Source organism: Manacus candei, unplaced genomic scaffold, assembly GCF_025592945.1.
Source record: "Manacus candei isolate 608988 ecotype Guabito, Panama unplaced genomic scaffold, ASM2559294v1 h1tg000069l, whole genome shotgun sequence".
NCBI lineage: Eukaryota > Metazoa > Chordata > Aves > Passeriformes > Pipridae > Manacus > Manacus candei.
In genome coordinates, this window is record NW_026138117.1 from 171,317 (window position 1) to 190,305 (window position 18,989).

Consider the following 18,989-nt stretch of genomic DNA (forward strand, 5'->3'; position numbering starts at 1 on the left):
GGGAACTAATATTAGTTAATTGGATTAATACTTTCTGTGAAAGTGGATACAGAACATATCTAACTTCTTGGGGCATTCTAGAAAAGAATTTTCTAAGTAAATGGGTAGTGTATTACAGAGACAGTTTTCATCTTAGAGTTTAATAAAAGCAGGTGCTGTGCCTGCAATTTCAAAAGCCACTTGTAATGCTCTCCGTATAACTCTTGAAGCATTACAAAGCAAGATACTAATATTTCTTGAGCCATCACCAGCAAGGTAACTAAGCAGTGCAAAGATATTAGTATTATTTAAAAAAAAATTATATCAGAGTAGAAAAGTGACTGTTCAAAAGGCATCGAGCAAGTGAAAGGAGAGCACTGGCATTTAAGAACATCTGCTTATCATCCTTGAGAACACACCTACAGTCTTAACAACTCTCAAAAGCATCCTGATTCTTAATCATCTACCTCTTGTAATTGCAAGGAGGCTTTTTCACAAAGAGATACAAAGAAGTTGATAAAGTTTTCATCTCCTTATTGACATGGCTTTCAGCAGGAGTGATTATAAGGAAACTCGTTGTGGATGTTGTCCCCAGTCCTCTTCATCCCAGCACTTTCGAAGTGCTCTTGGAGTGCCAGAGCCATCCTTTTACACAGGCATGTTCAATAAGGTGGCTCCTTACTCTGCTGTAGAAAATCATAGTGCTTTGGCTATCTGCCATTGCAGAGAGGTCACTGACATACTGATCTCCTGGTCAAAGTATTGTTGCATCCTTTACATCTACAGTTTTGGCAGCAGAAGACAAGCTTGCTTTTGCTTTTGCTTTTGGAGAAGAGTGCATGGAAAACAGTCAGGAATGCTACTGCTAAAGGCTGATTTCTCAAAAATATTTGGATGCCTAATTCCTCTTGGGGACTAAAGCCAAAATTAGCATATTTTCCAAATGTTGTTTTGTACCAGGTGTGTAAAGAAACTAGAAAAAAAAGAGCAATAACTACTATTAATACAAATGGCAATGCAAGGACTTGGCATGTGATATGACCTAAAAATAGGAGACTATATAAATACATGCTCATACTAAAAAGTAGTCTGTCTTGTGATTAGTGTGACCATTTCAAAATATTTCCTGTTGTAACTGTATAACTCTTAAAAAGAATGGATAGGTTTGAGCTGGTGAATTGCTAGATGTCTTTCAACTAGTGCTGGTAAAAAAAAATGATAGATTTCTTTTACAGTAAAGAAACAGGTAAACAAAACTAAATAACAAGCCTTGGGGTTTGTGTAGGTTAGCTCATATCATGCTGTAACAGAATTCTCTAAAAACTATCAGCCTAAGCAGTACAAACACAAGAAACTTCTACGTGTAGTTTATAGTACATCCTAGAAGCATCTACAGAGATGGTGCAGGGAGGTTTGAACTGAGGAAATTGCTTTTAAAATTTGGGGGTTTTGTGTGTTTAATTTTTTTTTCAAGAGTTTCAGAGAATTGAAAGAGGAACCTGCACTGAGCAGCTAGTCCTAACTTGTACAAAACTTTCCCCACATAATGTGACGAAACATATTTTATCACTGCACTCTTATCTTTAGTATCTGAGATGTTAGGGCACTATAGTTTGCTCATCTGCATGGATGGATGGGGCTAGAAGGGGTTTGGAGAATTTATTTTGCCTTTCCAGCCTCTTTTATGGAAATGGAATACACAACCTTTATTAAACCACGATCCTCAAGAAACTGGATTTATTTTAAAGCTTAAAACTCTGCTTTCCTTTTCTTCCTCTCTTTCTCTGTATATGTGTATGACGATCTGGCAAAGTGAGACAGAGAAACACACAGAGAAAAAGAAAGGATTCTAAAGCTGCTGTCCTGAAGGGTACATTGCCTTTATGTTTTTTATAAAAGTCTTGCTGAGATATTAAAATAAAAAAGGACTCAGGCCTGTTTCCTTCAGATCACTGAATGAGTTTCAAAACACTGGCCTTTTCCACCATTTGCTTGCCAAACCACATTACAACCCCTGTGGGCTGTACTGCTAAGTGACTGTCACAGGCAGGGGTGACTCCATCTCACATGCCCCAGCAGGCCCCTCCACTGCCAAGCTGATTCCACATGGAGGTGCTGTCTGGCCACCACGTGCACATGCAGAAAGTGTGCTCGGATTCCAGATGATTTCAGCAGGGCTAGGGAAAGCATAGCCTCAGCAGCTCTGTGGAAAACCGCACGATGGTCCTGAGCCCCTGAACTTCCCAAGAGCAAGCACGAGCAATGAGTTCCAAAACAGAGCTGGGAACTAAGTAATAGCAAAAATTAAATAACCTCCACTATTCTCAGAAAGAGAAGTGAGAAAGTAGGTGGTGCTGATCTTCCTTCACAGTGGGCAGGGGAGTAGGTTGCATTTTCAAAACCACTGTCCCATCCCTACTCCCAGGAAGCCGAGGGCATCCTTGGGGTTTCAGAAGAGAAGGTGGCTGCTGTGGTGGCTGCAATCCCATTTCAGGCACTGCCAAAGCGTGTGAAGGAGCTCCCAGCAGCATTTCTCCTTTGAGATCTATGGTACTACAAGAGAGTAAAAAAGGGAACCTGAACCTTTCAATAGGGAAGACCTCAAGAGAGCCCAGTATTCAAGCTTGCCATTTTCTGCCAGGTCTCATTTCTCATCAGATATTTTCATATATTATGCGCTTACTTGGGGCCAACAAGTTGTATTTTTATGTTATCTTGATGCTAATAGATTAACCAGCTCCACAGAAAGTTTTTGATCACTGGAATGTGTTTCTCTGCACAAGAAGGTTCCTTGGTGCAGATTTGGTTTGTGATAGCTGATTTCTCCCCATCAGTTCCCATGAGGTTCAGGGTTTTTCTAGTTAAGCAGCTGAAGTTGTAGAAATTTATTTGCAATAGGCTACAGGCCAAAGCTCTTCCCTGTCCTGATGGGGAAGCAGGAAACCCCATGTCAGTGCTCCTGCTGCTACAGAGACTCAGGATGGCAAAGGTCTCAGTCAAGAACTGCTAATCTTCATCTTGTGAGGAGCTCCCCACTGGATCTTGAATGCTTGGCTTCTACAAGGAATCACATTTGTGACCTGAACACATACATCACACCAGAGTGTATTTTCCCAGTTTGGTTAGAGGTACTTGAAGGGTTTTGTTATTTCTGTATCGTTCGCTCTCACAGCTGATTTTTCTATCCCAAGCACATCACTGCCACATTTACCATTCTCATTATTTGACTGATGATGCAGTCCTCCAGTCACATCCTTCAGCCCATGGAAATTTTGTTTCACGTGTTGATGCAGCTGAATTGTTGACTGGATGTGACACAAAGCTTCCCGTAATGCAACAGTACTGATCCTCCAGCGACACAGCCTGTTTTGGTTGGGCTGTATCAGCATGTGCCCTGGTCATACCATTCTTAACACTCACTTTCTTTCATGAGACTTCTCAGATACCTAAACTAGGTCAGATTCCCAGCTGAAAACCAGAGCAATCAGCCTCAGCATTTTTACTCCTTTTATGTAACTGCGTTTTTATGTACCTGGGGTTTTTTTGTGGCTGACTGTTTTACTTGATGTGCTTCATACACTTCACATGTAGACACTGTTTGTCTGGTTCCTTCCTGGATTTAATACCTTTTCCTGTCCTTTTTTTTAAGACTATAGAGGATTTAATAACATTCCCACCACTAAATATGTGTCATCCTGAACTATATGCTTTCTTGTGCCAGTCAGCTCTCTCTACATTTTAGTTTAAAAACTGTAACCTTAATTTTTAGTAACAGAAGCCTGGTTTGTTTTAGTTTAGGTCACACCATATTTTCCTGAATAGGTGCCATTTGCACCAAAAATTTCCTTTATTCTTAAGTACATCTGTGTCATTTTCCTATGCATCTATTGTCAAGTTACACACTAAAACTGCAGAAATCTGGTAATATTTCAGAGCACATCACTTAGAGATCTCTAGCGCTCATAACAACCCAAATTTTGTCTCCAAAGAGCTGTCTCCTACTGCTCTATTGTTATTCATATCTTATCAGAGCATAACTGTACCAGTCATCAAAATTGCCTCAGAACACAGCCTAGTTGGAGGACTGCAGCTTGGGGTGCTCCCCAGAGGTCAGTACTGGATACAGTCTTGTTCAACTTCAAGCTGCCAAGTGCATATCAGTTTAGCTCCTACAAGAGCCCCATGTCTCACATTTTTCAAAGACTGTTTTCATTACTGCTGATGCGAGAATCCTTGCTACACAAACACTTTTATGGTCACATAAAACTGACTGTAGGTTTTGACACACAGGTGGAAGAAGACAGGTACAGGTACAACAACGCACGTGGTCCTATTCTGTGCCAATTCGTTTTCACACAGAAGCTGACCTAGTCATTTTAAAGTAGCAGCTGAGTGGTTCAAGTGTGAAAGGGGTCAATCATGCTTTAGGGGACTGGTTCAGATTTGGACAGAATTCAGGCAATTATAGGCCTCCAGGAAACCAGGATCTGAATCAACAGGATGTTTAAAATGGGCTGGAATCAGCTTCAAACACCTGCATTTACTGTGGAAGTGACTACGTATGAGAATGTTACAGTCACTGGAGATCTGCCTAGTACAGTCAGTGGTATTCCCACTTTACAACTCACCCTAAAATAGACACTTGGATTTCTATGGATGATAAATCCACAGATGTAGAAAAGACCAGGCAGGAAAGGTGCCAGCTATACCCAAATCTTGCAACTTCGTACCACTGATGTGGAAAAAATTTTGAAGATTCATATAGATCTTACTTAACAAGAGGAACAATAATTCATCCTGTATTTACATGTCACCAGTTGTTAGGGATCTAGCAAAGGCTTTTTGGGGCAAGTCTATTTATTTAGGAGGTAGAAAGAGATTTTGAACATACTAAGGCCTACTAGTGGAAGTAGTAGAAGAAGGCCCATCTGATGACAGCTTACATGCTCAACCAAGTTTTTTGATACACCCCTAACAATACTGTTTCCAATTTCTGGTCACAGTATTTTATACAAATGTTAGAATTACCCTACATTCTTTGCTAAAAATATTTCCCAAATACCACACCAAATTATCCTTTCAACTACACCTGCAAAGCTTGGTGGTCCATTCTGTTTATGGACTTCATCATATGCTAAATCAATCCACAGCTACAGATTGTCATATCTTTAGTGCAAATATGAGAAAAAGCAACATCTGAGGTATTTTTCTTTTTTTCTTCTTCTTCTTTTTTTTTTTCTTTTAATCTAAAAAGATAATCTTCAAGAGCACACATGCAGCTCTACCTCAATTCCTTTGTGGACTGAACAGGAGAGAAAACAGTCAAAAAGAGTTTCACAGAAAAGAGAGATGAAAAGATAGAAAGTACAGATTTCAAATAGGATATATATATTTATATATATATATATACACACGTGTTTTTATATATATATTTTTTATTGTAAAATGCCTGTTGGACCATGCAGATTCAATGTAAGACCACCAAGTTTTCTGAAGATTGAGGGATTCTCTCTTAGGAATCTGTCAAATTGTCTACCACAAGCACCTTGTACCTAAATTCTTTTCCTGGAATTTGAGGTCAGAAAGGAAATGATCAGCTACACCTTTTCCTCTGACTTTCACAACAGCTGTGTGAGGCAATTACTTGTAGTGGGAAGTGATTGCTGACCGGAAGCCACTGTCTATCAATCCTGGACACAGACAATATTTAAAAATTTAAAGTTGTAAAGGAAATCAGTTCATGTGTTATTTAAATTTCAACTTGATCTGACAATTTCCATGGTCAAAGTTCCATAAAAACATAAATCTTCATCATCTTGCCATAACTCAAGGGCAAGGTACCTGCAGGAGGACCCTCTGGCACAGGATAACTCCACACTACACAGGATGTCTGCCAGAGTAGTTAAAAGGAGCTTTGCAAGCTGTTTGTCGACCATCTGATAAAGACTGTGATCCACTGAAGTGAAGGTTCCCTGCCAGGCGTCAGTAATATTTCAGGAACTGCGTGCATGCTCTTCCTCCACGATATGTGCAAGATTGCACTGTTTCACCAAGAGGCAAGCTATGTTGTGCCACTGGGATATGACTGTATGCACATGAGCAATGATCACAGAGGACTATAAGTCCTATAGAATGAATTTCTCAGCTCTTATGTTGAACTTTTATGTTGCCTTAGCTTTGTTAATCCTTTCTAAAATATCAGCCTTGAAAAAATTAAGCTTACTAAATCTGTGTATGTAGGAAAGATCAACATTTTTAGCTATTAACCCATTTTTAGCTATTGGAACCTCTTTAAACCCAGTTTAGGATGCTTACTCTGAAATTTAAACCAGTTTAGAAAATCTATCAGTGGAGTTATTGGTTTCAATTGACCTAAAGTTTTGCTCACAGAATTTTTAAAAACTCTCTTGGGCACTGATAAAGAAAAGCGTAAACTGCTTCATTTTGTAATGTAACTATCACTTGAATCATAAAACCACACTTCAGATGCAGAGATTGCAGTATTTGTCAATACTGGCCCACAGACTTACTATTTCCAAAAACCTGACCGCTGCAGAAACAAACTTTTTAAATGCCACATTGATGAGTTTCACACTGAACTGGCTTATTAACACAGACGACAGCAGCTGTGTTTATGCAAATCTTATCTAAATTAGGATGAAGGTTGCTAACACCAGCATAGCATCCTGACATTGCTGATTTATGGTTAGAAAAGGTGAAGGTTCGAATGAATTAAAATTCAACTATCAACAAAACTGCACAGTCCAGGACAGACACTGCACAGTCCAGGAAATTTAAAGGTAGCTATGTACAGTTAATTTTACTGCTTTACCTGGTTCTGAAGATTTAGTACATATTTTCTTGTGGAATTTCTTTACCTGTCATCTGTATATTTAGTCTTCATACTTAATAATATCTTTTTGATTCAAACTTGGAATCTGCCCACCTGCACTCTCTCAAGCTGGAGAACAGAAGCACTTCCTAATAAGCAGAAATGCTAGGATTATTTTCCTTCACTTTTGAATAAAGTTGCTTTTGTCTAGATTGATTCAGCTAACAGATGGAGGCATGTACCCTCCACTACATTAAAGCTGGTAATGCCTCTATATTTTCTTGCTGAAAAAATAGAGGGTTTTTTACCTCTCAATGTGAAATCTTTGTGGAGAGAAGACACTCTTGTTTTACCTTGTCCTGACTATTTGAGGTTAGAGCTGTAACCACCATAAGGTTTACTTTGACTGGGTACGCTGAGATAAAGACTGAAGTTTGTCTCCACAAGAGTTTTTGATTAATATAGTAGTTATAATGTAAGTTTTTCATTGTAAAAAATACGCTATCTTTTGCAGTGAAGGCATACATATGGTTTTCTTATGTCCTTTTTCTGAATAATCTTTGGTGAAAAATAACAAATAGACAGTACTTTTGTTTTTCTAAAGCTAAATGGCACAGAAGGTCAGGAATATTGCAGCTAGTTAGATGTTTTCAGATTCATTTTGTTTCCTCAGAAATACTTGCACATGCAAGTGCACAGAGGGTAGAAGTCATATTTCCAAAATGTATTTATTCTTAAAAGAAGATAAGGTAAAGCCTAGCATCAAATAATGCCTTTGTGACAATATAATTACAGGCTCTGCAACAGTTTCAGATCTTTGCAATAATGTTACTCAGAACAAAACAACGGGAAGAAAAAAAATCAGCAAAAAGGACAGGGAAACCCAAATGCAAAGAAGTTTCTTAGAAGACTTGGGTTCACATCTTGACTGAGTGAACCAAACTCGTGTCTTTTAGAGATGTAGAGATGTAATCCTACAAGCTAAAATTTGCATGAAAGTTCATTGCAAGGATGAGAAAGAATCATCAAGGCAAAATCTGCAGTCTCTTTTGGTAAGGCCCATGTTCAGTTTAAGAAACACACAACCAGAGATGAACTCATTTACATTCCTCAGTTTGGTGAACTTGAACATTCGCCGAAGTGTTTCTCTGAAAAGCACCAACAATGCTTTAGGAACAATAACTGAGATGTGTTACAGAAGGGCACTTTTCCTTCTTGTTCCTCATATTAAAACCCCTTATTCTATCTAAATATCAAAGTGTTTTTCACTTTTCTCACAGTTTGAGATGACTGGCTCCTGACTCCTTGCCTTCCTGGCTCCTTCTTCTCCTCATACTCAGTCTACAATAGAAATTAAGCATCTGTTTTCTGTGCTTGTGTAATATTCTTTCATCTTACTAGTAATTCAGACAGTCCAGGAGGGCTTGAATACCCAGTAGGAACACTGCACACTGACAATCCCTAAGTTTTAACCAGTTTTAACTACAGTTAGGTAGTCATAAACTACCCTAACCCTTTAACTCTTGTTACTGATTGTAATAGTATTAAACTGAGTAAATGAGAAATAAAATAAGTTTAAAAAATTCTAAAAAGCGGTCTTTTGAGAAAAAACAAAATATATTCTTCAGCCACACTTGCATTGATTAAAAACTATTAATATGATTTTCTAAGTGCTTACAGTAAAATCTGTGCTTTCACTTTGCTTCATTCTGAATCTGTTTTCAATTGAATTGAAATTGCATTTCAGTTTATTTTACCTGTAATCTGAAACATGCCATTCTACACTCTTATGCTAGAAGGGTGTCCTTCCGAAAGTGTAACAATATCAAATAATTAATAAAATAAGACCATTTTTCCCTATGCAATTGCACTTTGACAGGTAGTGAACCAAAAATTATGAAACAGAATAAGTTTTGAAAGGCTTTCTGCTTCATTATACATTTTGACATTTATTTTTCCATCTCAAATCCCAAAACAAATCACAAAACAAATCACAAAACTTTTTATAAATTGGCAATTCTTGTTTTCATTTGGCTCACTGGCTTTTCAGTCTTTTTCACAGGTGCACTTGACATTGAAAACAGGAAGATAATAGACGTAAGAAAGAAAACATACCAGTTTTTTTAGTAGTTCTCCAAAAAGAAAGTAGACACATCTCTACCGTTACTCTTCCATAGCAAGGAAATAACACAGTTCTCTTGCAATTTTTTACTGTGTGATTTTCAGTACATCTTTTAATGTTTTATTTGTCATCTTTTGCCAATCGAAGGGAAAGGAATCACTATTGCAGTCAAAAAAGCACTAAGCAGCTGTCACCTTTGTTTACAGATTGGATAAAAACCTAGTGCTACTGAATTTTCAAGTGAGCTTTCTGTGCAGAGTGAAATGACCAGTGAGCACAAAGAATAGCAAAAAAATCCTACATTTCATGTGTGTTACTCCAGAGGCTGTAGGTGCTTAGTACCTAATATGAAACTAAAATACATCCATCCACTAAATGATTCAGAAATGAAGCAAGCAGAAAAGCTTAAGATTTCTCTTTCTGTGTCAGAAGCTTGAGGACTGCTGTAACTGTCAACAAGACTGGATTGTGTCACTTGAAGAATCCTTATTGAGTTTTTGTTTCAGTCTACTTGTATGTTCATTTGTCTGTTGGAGTTTAAATAGAGCTCTCCCCAAAAAATAAAAGCAATATATAAAAAGTATTTCTGACAGGGATATTTATGTAACAGAACTATACTTTTACAGATTATGCATATGAAATCTTAGCTGAAGGTGGATATTTTTAAATTATCCTGCAGCAAAGTTGGTCTTCAAGAGAATCTATGCAAGCTTCAGTGATTTGAATTGTGTTGGAAACCTGAAATTGAAAGGAAAAAACTCATAAAACATAAGGGGACTCTAAACCTTTAAAGTGATATTCTTCTCTGTCTTGATGTATGACATTTTCTAATTAAACCACAAGAGACAGACAGAGACTGTGGTTGCAGTGAGGGAAAGACATATAGTTACCCTGAACAAAATGTAAATATAGCATTAACTAAACCCCTATAAACACAACAGTGGGAGAGGTAAAGTACATTGAAATGGTACACTGTGGTTCCAGCAGCTTAACCTGGTGTCCTGGGTCAACCCCAGCCGGCAGCCAAGCCCCACACAGCAGCTCAGTTCCTTCCCCACCAGCAGGATTGGGGAGAAAATCAGAACAGTAAAAGCCAGAAAACTCATGGGTTGAGATAAAGACAGTTTAACAGGGAAATCAAAAGCTGTGCACACAAGCAAAGCAAAATAAGGAATTAACTCACTACTTCCTATGGGCAGGCAGGTGTTCAGCCATTTCCAGGAGAGCGGTAATGGTGACTTGGGAAGACAAATGCCATTACTCCAAATGTCCCCTCCTTCCTCCTCTTCCCCCCACTTTACATACTGAGCATGATATCATATGGTCTGGAATATCCCTTTGGTCAGTTTGGGTTACCAGTGCCAGCTGTGACTCCTCTCAATCTCCTATGCATCCCCAGTCCCCTCGCCAGTGCAGCAGTATGAAAAGCAGAAAAGGCCTTGGCTCTGTGTAAGCACTATTCAGCAATAACAAAAACATCTCTACGTTATCGACCTTATGTTCAGCACAAATCCAAAACATAGTCCCATACCAGCCATGAGGAAGAAAATTAACTCTACTCCAGCCAAAACCAGCACACCCGGCCATTTAAAAAGCAAATCATCACAAGTAAGGGTGAATCAGAGCAGGAATTTCTTCTAGCCCAGACTTTCCTGAGCAAGGAATTCAGGATTAGAGCCTGAGAGAATATGCCAAAAGGAAAGATAAAGTTGGAAGGAGAATTTTCTGTACTCCACATTTCCCCAGGAGGTTGTTTGCCCTCAAGAACAACTTGCAACATCAATCTTGTGTGCTTTGCATGCCCTCTTGTCCCCTGTAGAAGAAGACTCTAAAGGAATCGCCACAACATTCTTCTTTTGCTCCTTGTGATGGGCATCTTTATCAGTGAAAACCATGCCAAGGTTTTTCTTTTTTGGAGAGCTCTTGTAGGCATCTAACCACAAAGTCTTGTGTCTTTTAACTCCAATTCAAGAAGTGCCTACATTTGGAGGTACTTAGTTTTTACCGACGGTAACATTTCACAAGTGCATAGAACTTGCCTTTAGCCAGGCCATGAGTGCTGATTCTGTTTTGTATTCTGTAGCATCTATGTGTGCATTTTTTATCTCCTTCTTAGCAAGATGTATTCTCAGAAAAAGCAAGTATAGAAGAAAATTTGTTTGTGATTAGGCCTAACACAAAACAAAATGTAAGACTTATTCAATAGCCTTATTACCAGTGAGACAGATATAATGGAAATTTTCACCTACGCTGCTACCTTTCCCAGTACCTACAATTTCTATAGGAATAGTAACTAGGGGTCTGTGATAGCAAATATCTTTCACTTGCAAAAGCATATTATTAGAGCTCTGTACATACTCTGATTTAGATAAATTTTTTCTGATTGTTTCAAGAAGTTTTGGGTTCTGAGGCACACAGAGGTGCCACTAGAGAAGGATTTTTGAGGCTATAGAGTTCATGAATAGGTATTTGCTATGGAAAGTTGAAATAGAGAGGATTAAGGATTTTTTTCCAAGAGCTATGTGACAGTGAGTGCTTTTTCAAGTTCTCCTGAAAAAATAAAGAATTAGTTTCATTCTTGATATAGCTCTCCTGACAAGAACTGAATCTCCTTTGCAATGGATTTGGCTCAGAGGGCTTTTTGCAGTTGTGAACATCTGATGATCACTTCATTACTTAGACCAAGTTTGCTTGGTGTCAGTGTGTCATATATTAGTAGCACATCTCTGACTACTTTCCAATCCTATTTTCATGTTCCTCTTCCTAGGCTTCCAACAGCTCAGCTAGAAGCTCCTGAAAGACTGGCAACATTAGTTAGCATCACTTGCTTGATACCGACTCTCACCACTACCGAATATTTTTAGCTGACATTTGAAGCACTGTGTCAAGTTGATCAGATCAAGATCAACCTCAATAAGCTGCCACTGAGCTGCTTGCTGCTGCACTGTGATTTTCTGGATTTGTGCTCAGGTGGTTTTGAGTTGAGTGCCTCCCTACTGCACTACAGTCTTCACTAGAGACTTCACATTTGCCAAGTCTCAGAAATCATCAACAATTCTTTTGTGAAAGGTCTAGCAAGTTATTCAGTAAGAACCTCTGTCAGAAAAAACAATTTTTATCAGAATGGTTATTTCCAGCTCTAGAGTTCGCCAACTCCAAGGGCTGACCTCTTTGAGGGACTGACCTGTTACACTACTCATGACCTATGACCACACAAATTAAAGGTCTTTTTTAACTAGATCTGAGGTTAAGTGACACCAACTAACTGGCACCTATGGTTTTTAATCTGACCTCCTGCAGCAGGTGTGTCTTGCAGTCAGACACTTGGATTGGATTAAACAGTGCAGGCTATCAGAGTCCACAAGCAGGACTGTGTGTCTGAACCTTCTCTCTGCCTGTTATTAAACATAATACATGTGCCCACAGTTATCAGTTGACTTGGCCTGGCACCTCTTCAGACCCCTATTGCCACTCTTCACAAAACTTACTCTAGATCTATCCTCTGTCTTTCTGGACATTCACTGCCATTTCTTCACTTTTTCAAGCCTGTACTTTTGTGAAACTGCATGCCTGTACTTGCAGCTTAATGAAAGTAGGCACACATGTAGCACATTAAGGCATGAGTTCTTGCCTGCAACTGCTGAATGCTACTACGCTGCTTAAAATAAATAAGTTAACCATAATCTATTACATCTGCCAAGAAAGATCTACATAAGCCAGACAGTGAAAGCATGGGTTTGCTTTGCAGGCTGCAAAACTGAAACTAATTTTGGAGAATTACAGGTGGTGCAAATAAGACAGCTGCAAACAGAACGCTTTTAAAAAACTTACATCTTGCAGAAACTGAAAGTCAATAGCTTTTCTTTTTATTAGCAGAGGGCTTGTTCCTTCTTAAGCCTGGTCCTTTCAGCCTGTAAATGAGTCCAAACAACTGCAATCTGTCCTTTGTTCTCATGTGGTTTTTTTTTTCTTTATATTCTGTTTATATTATAAATATACCAAGAATAATGGATTGCATGTTCCTGTTGTGTGAAGAGGGGAGATTCTCTTGACCCTTACTGTGGGGAAATTTCCTCGACTGTTAGTATTTGCCTGTCAATGCCCCAGGAAAGTGGAGACCCTTGTGCCTGACCAGTCGGTCAGTGTCCTCTTATGGGACGCTTCACTGATCAGTCCTGCTGAATCAGAGGGTGGTTCAACTGACTTACTCAGAGAAACACACCAACAGCATAAGGGAGACCCCTCAGCAGATCTTCCCACTTTATTTGAGTGTGTTACTGGCTGCTGGCAACTGCTGGTGTCTGTCAAGGGCTCACACTAACAATTTACAGAATAACACACTTTATTAATATAAAATTGTGACACGTTAAGGTTTGAAGATGGCTGGTGATGGCATCTGACTGCAAAAATGTATTTAAAGAAATACTGAGACAAGTTCTTATCCTAAATAAAGTATTCAGCACACACAGAGTACAGCCCTTACCCAATACATGTCCCTGTGGGGGAGAAGCCCTTCGACTAATCCCAGCAATTACAATGGAGCCTTCCTAACTTTCCCCCCATTCTAGATTTACTTTTATACTATTTCTTTATATTTAGGTGGAGCTTGAGTGACTTCAGTCATAAATACCTTTGTTGCTGATTGGTGTAAAATCTCCCACTTCATTTTCAAAAAAATTATAGAGTGCACGCCCAGTGAGGGGTGGTCATACCTTGGAGGTGGGTAACTTTGGGATGGAGGTGTGAGTTAATATTACAATTAGGCTTTAATGAACCAAGTTCATCTGAGGAGAGAGATTTCATCACAGAGCCTGGCTGTGGGGTCTCCCCTCTGCTCCACCCTCTGTTCCATCCCCCTTAGCAGGTGCTTACTGTTGTATGGGGAATCATCGTGGAACTGCCAACCACAGTCCATCCAGAGAGTAGCAGCTGCATTTTACCCCATATTTTCTGTACCATCATAACTTCTGTTAGGATGTGAATATTACTTCTAACTTTCCTCTCATTTTTATCCCCAGCCATCTTCCCACAGTTTTCCTTTCCCTAAGCTGAAAACAAAACAACGAAAAAAGAAAACTTCAGCACTTACTTTGAATTGATCACTGTTTAGTTGGGGAGAAAAAGTCAGAAGATATTGTGTACCACAAAAATCAAGGTCGTAACATCTAGAGTAGATAGGATGGACTTAGCTCATGGAAAATCTGTGGCCTAGTGTTCAATTTAATTTCCGTTTGTGATAGATGATTTCCTTTATGTTACAGTAACATAAGAGGTGTGATAATGAATAGACTGCAAAGGGGTCTGGACAGGCGGGATTGATGGGCCAAGATCAGTGGTATGAGGTTCAATAAGGTGAAATACAGAGTCTTGCACTTGGGTCACAACAACTCCATGGAGCACTACAGGCTTGGGGCAGAGTGGCTGGGAACCTGCCCAGTGGAGAAGGATCTGGAGATGCTGGTCAACAGCTGGCTGAACATGAACCAGCAGTGTGCCCAGGTGAAGAAAGCCAATGGCATCCTGGTCTGTATCAGGAATAGTGTGGCCAGCAGGACCAGGGCAGTGATCACGCCCCTGTACTCAGCACTGTTAAGGCTGCACCTCGAGTACCATGTCTAGTTTTGAGCCCCTCATTACAGGAAAGACACTGAGGTGCTAGACTCTGTCCAGAGAAGGGCCACAAAGCTGGTGAAGGATCTGGAGCACAAGTCTTATTAGGAGTGGCTGGGGGAACTGGGGTTGTTGAGTCTGGAGAAGAGAAGGCTCACAGTAGACCTTATCACTCTCTACAACTACCTGAAAGGAGGTTGGTCTGAGATGGGCTTCAGTCTCTTCTCCTAAGTAACAAGTGACATGATAAGAGGAAATGACCTTGAGTTGCACCAGGGGAGGTTCGAGTTGGACATCAGGAAGAACTTCTTCACTGGAAGGGTGGTCAAGCATTGGAACAGGCTGCCCAGGGAGGTGGTGAAGTCGCTATCCCTGGAAGTGTCCAAGAAATGACTGGACTTGGCACTTAGTCATATGGTTTAATTGATGTGGTGGTATTTGGACAAATGTTGGACTTGACGAGCTTGGATGTCTTTTCCAGCCTTAATAATTCTATGATTCTAAGGAGTAGAAAGACATTCAGCAGGGAAAAAGTAGCCATTCAAAAACAAGAAGAAGTGAGACTCGTAAAACACTACCATGATTTGGAGGGAGGAGAGAGTTTTCAGAAGGTAATTTTAATAGATTCAGTACATTCAGAGAATATCTGACAAACTACTTAGTTCATTAATAGAAGGATTATATTCTTAATTTCTGTGTTGATGTATTGCTTTTTTCACTTAACATTTCTCCTTTAGGTTTTGAAGCCAAGTGTTCATGATATGATCCAGCAGACTTACAGGAATCAACAACCTCCTTGTGAATAATGATTAAAAACGGATCCCACCTGGATGCTTTGACGCTGGCAATGCTCCAGAATAAAACTGTCTCCATCACTCTCCCAGTTGTGTATACAGTGGTGGCTCTGATCAGCATCCCTGGCAACTTGTTCTCCCTTTGGGTGCTCTGCTGGCACATTAAACCCAAAACACCTTCTGTTATCTTCATGATCAACCTAAGCATCACGGATCTCATGCTGGCCAGCTGCTTTCCTTTCCAGATTTCTTATCACTTCCAAAGCAATCACTGGAGCTTTGGCAAGACTCTTTGCAGCCTTGTGACTGTGATGTTCTACTCCAACATGTATTCTTCCATACTGACCATGACCTTTATCAGCATTGAGCGGTACATGGGTGTGGTATACCCCATGAAGTTGATCAAGTGGAGAAGAAAAAGATATGCCTTTGCTGCCTGTCTAGCTATGTGGATTTTCTTGCTACTAGCCTTGTACCCATTAGAAAGCACAGATCTGACCTATGAAGTGAAAGAATTGGGGATTATAACCTGTTTTGATGTCCTAAAATGGGATATGCTGCCCAACTTTGAAGCCTGGGTAGTTTTTCTCCTCACCCTATTTGTTGTCCTCTTCCTGATCCCTTTTGTTGTAACAGTTGGATGCTACATTGGCATCATTCGGAAGCTAATTCAGACATCGAACAGATATGGTAATAAGCAGAAGACTAGATCCATCTACCTGGCGACAATTGTCCTTCTGGTGTTCATCACTTGCTTTGCCCCCAACAACTTTATCCTACTTGCACATATGATCATCCGCCTATTTTATGACAGCAGTTTGTACCCTGCCTACAAGCTCACCTTGTGCCTCAGTTGCTTCAACAACTGCATAGATCCCTTCATTTATTATTTTGCATCCAAAGAATTTTACCAGAAATTCATGCAATTGTTTCGCCCAAAGGTACTGCTCAGCGACAGCTTAGAAACCAGAAGGGAAAGTTTATTCTCTGGTAGGACCATGTCAGCCAGGTCAATGTCAAGTGGACCTATGGATGGGTTAGAGGGAGTAAAAGTCTATTTGCAAAGGCAGGAAAGTGTTTTTTAGCTTTAGACATCCCCAGAAGAAAGACATGTGAGATTCATGAGTAAACAAAGAAGATATTTCCATTTGAATGGTTACTTTCAAAATACCTGGCCTTTGTGACAGAACTCAATCTGTACTTACATTGCACATTCTACTCCAGTATTTTCCGGTAAGAAATGGAAGCCTTAAAGGAATTGAGTTTATTTAAGAAGGCACTGAAGCAAACTCAACATTAATAATTAGGAGTTGGCTTGGAAGTAGCCCTACCACATGAGACCAAGGGATAAATTTAGGACAAAAGTTACTCTCAGGTTGTACAATAGGGTTTAACCAAAGACTTGTGATTCTCTGTGAATGTGAACTATTACTGTACACGAATTACAGCATACACTGAAGCTGGGTTTGGGGCAAGGGGGTTGTTTTTCTAAGCAACACGCTCAGCTTTGGGTTGTTGGGGGGCTTTTTGTTTGTTTTGGTTTTTGGGGATTTTTTATGTATTGCTTTCTCTCTTCTTGTATTTCTATAAAAGAATGAATAAAAGTAGCATGTCATTTTACCATTAATTCATAATGCCTAGCCACTGTGAATTCACAACAACACTCACCCAACAGTTTAGCAGAACCAAACCACACTGACATTTGAAAAGGACAGATTGACTCATACTATTTATTTCAATTTTATACAGCAAAATATCTCTTGCAATGAAAGAAAAGCTAGAACTAACAATGTTTGCAACTACTTCAGCTGCTGAATGGATTATATTTTAATTTCTTGAAGTTATTAATTTCACAGGACTGTGGGGAGCAGTTTTTTAAAAAAAGACAAAGATCTTCTCACATTAACATGTACTCTAAGCTATATGTAGAAGAGCCATCCCTCTTAGCAGAGAATTTAGCTTTATATAATGCATGGGCAATGATTTTATCTTCCTTATAGTGATGGTGTGGATTATCAACCAGATTTTCAGCTGGATAAACGAGAATTCAACCACAGACTGGAGAGTGATTTTGTACCAGCAGAAATCAACTGAACCTCCATCCCTATGTCCAGATGTCCGAAACAGATGGCTTTCAGGCAGGCAAACAGAAAGAAGAAGAGAAAAAGGAAAGTAAGGCATGAGAATGGGAGCTGTACCACATACTCTGATAGTAGGTTATGGCAGGTGGATTGTGCATCCTGTATCTGGAATGCTTCTCTGAAATATCCTTCTCCAGCTTGTTTGCATATACCATGACATGTTTTTCTTTTAATTTTTCTCACATCTCAACAACTGCTTGTGTGCTTGGAAAGACAACTGCGGACCATACACTGGGGAAAGACAAAGGCAAAGTTTTTCCTGCCATATTTACAGCTTTTTACCTACCTCTGGCCCTCATTGATAGTGGAGAGCCAAAATATATCTGAGAGTGCTGGACGAGTTTCCCCTCACAAGTGAGACAAAGCTATACAGTATCCTTTTGCTGCACTGCAACATGCAGGGTCCTTAAAATCTGTCATTTTTCTTTGAGTATAACATAATTAAAATGCAATTTTCCACCACTGATCACCATGAATGTGTTCATGACAGATGTCAGAAAACCACAAAATGCACCATGACATATTTGTATGTCCTACCTTCTGCTAAAGTATCATCAGTTTTTGGAGAAGAGTGGACCTAGTATTACTTTACCTGACTTAGTAAAGCCAGTGGGAACATTCAATATTTTGTGGCATTTCAAGTGATAGTTTTAATTATCTTCACATTTTCTGCCTACAAGGCCAGCCTCAATGATATGTAAGCTGTCTAAACCTTCCCATCAATTTGCCTGGAAGATACCCTTCACCATCCACTTTCACAGAATTCCAGCTTTCTCACTGCCAAAAGTGTTTAATTGTTTTCAGCATTTTTGCTGCAGCAGAAACTTTCTTGGAGGTTATACTGAAATCTCTCTCCCCTTTTTTTTTTTTTTACCATGCAAATATTTTTACAATGAAAACCATTACTTCTCCTACCTCTAATGCAGACTCTGTTTTATTCTGAACCTGATCTGTGAGCGTATAGTCTCTCCTAAAATGTTCTTCAATGTGCCTGAACTGTAACTGACACCAAATAGAGCCAAAAGGGAGAAACCTTGCACTTTGGATGTCAACAGTTATATTTTGAAAAATACTGAATTGCTCCTTTTGCAAGAGAAAATAGATGGTCACAACTGACTGAAAATGTTCTTCTCTCCATCCTCACACAGCTCAACATAGCCCTTCATCTCTCTTCTGACAATGTTTAAAAAGAAATAAGGAGGATGCCTCGGGTACAGATTCAGGTACATCTTCATGCCATTTCACCAACTAGCCTCTAGTTAGCTCAGATTAGGCAAAATTCCCATTTGGGTCAGCGAGACTGTTCCTTGAGAAAGGAATATAAAAATGAACCAACAAAAGCAATCTTTTGAGTCTGATGGTGTATACTGTGAAGGCTTGGAGGGTTTTTATTAGAGAGGAAGAGAATAAATTATCTTTAAAAGTGGCCCAATATACTGTTCTTTGATCCTGAAAACCTATTCTTCTGGGGCATCATAAGAACAATGACTTCTACCTTCCTTGGACAGTGG

General features: G+C 39.4%; 1 protein-coding gene across 4 annotated transcripts in view; it reads left to right on the forward strand.

Moving 5' to 3' along the window:
- Window positions 1–16,878, forward strand: part of P2RY8 (P2Y receptor family member 8) — a 52,736-nt gene extending 35,858 nt beyond the window's left edge. For all 4 annotated transcript variants that reach the window (XM_051806989.1, XM_051806988.1, XM_051806987.1 and 1 more), the window contains one exon: window positions 15,281–16,878. In XM_051806989.1, the coding sequence (XP_051662949.1) occupies window positions 15,349–16,422 (1,074 nt within the window). In that variant the 5' untranslated portion in view covers window positions 15,281–15,348 and the 3' untranslated portion in view covers window positions 16,423–16,878. The remainder of the gene's footprint in view (window positions 1–15,280) is intronic.
- The last annotated feature ends 2,111 nt before the right edge of the window (window positions 16,879–18,989 follow it).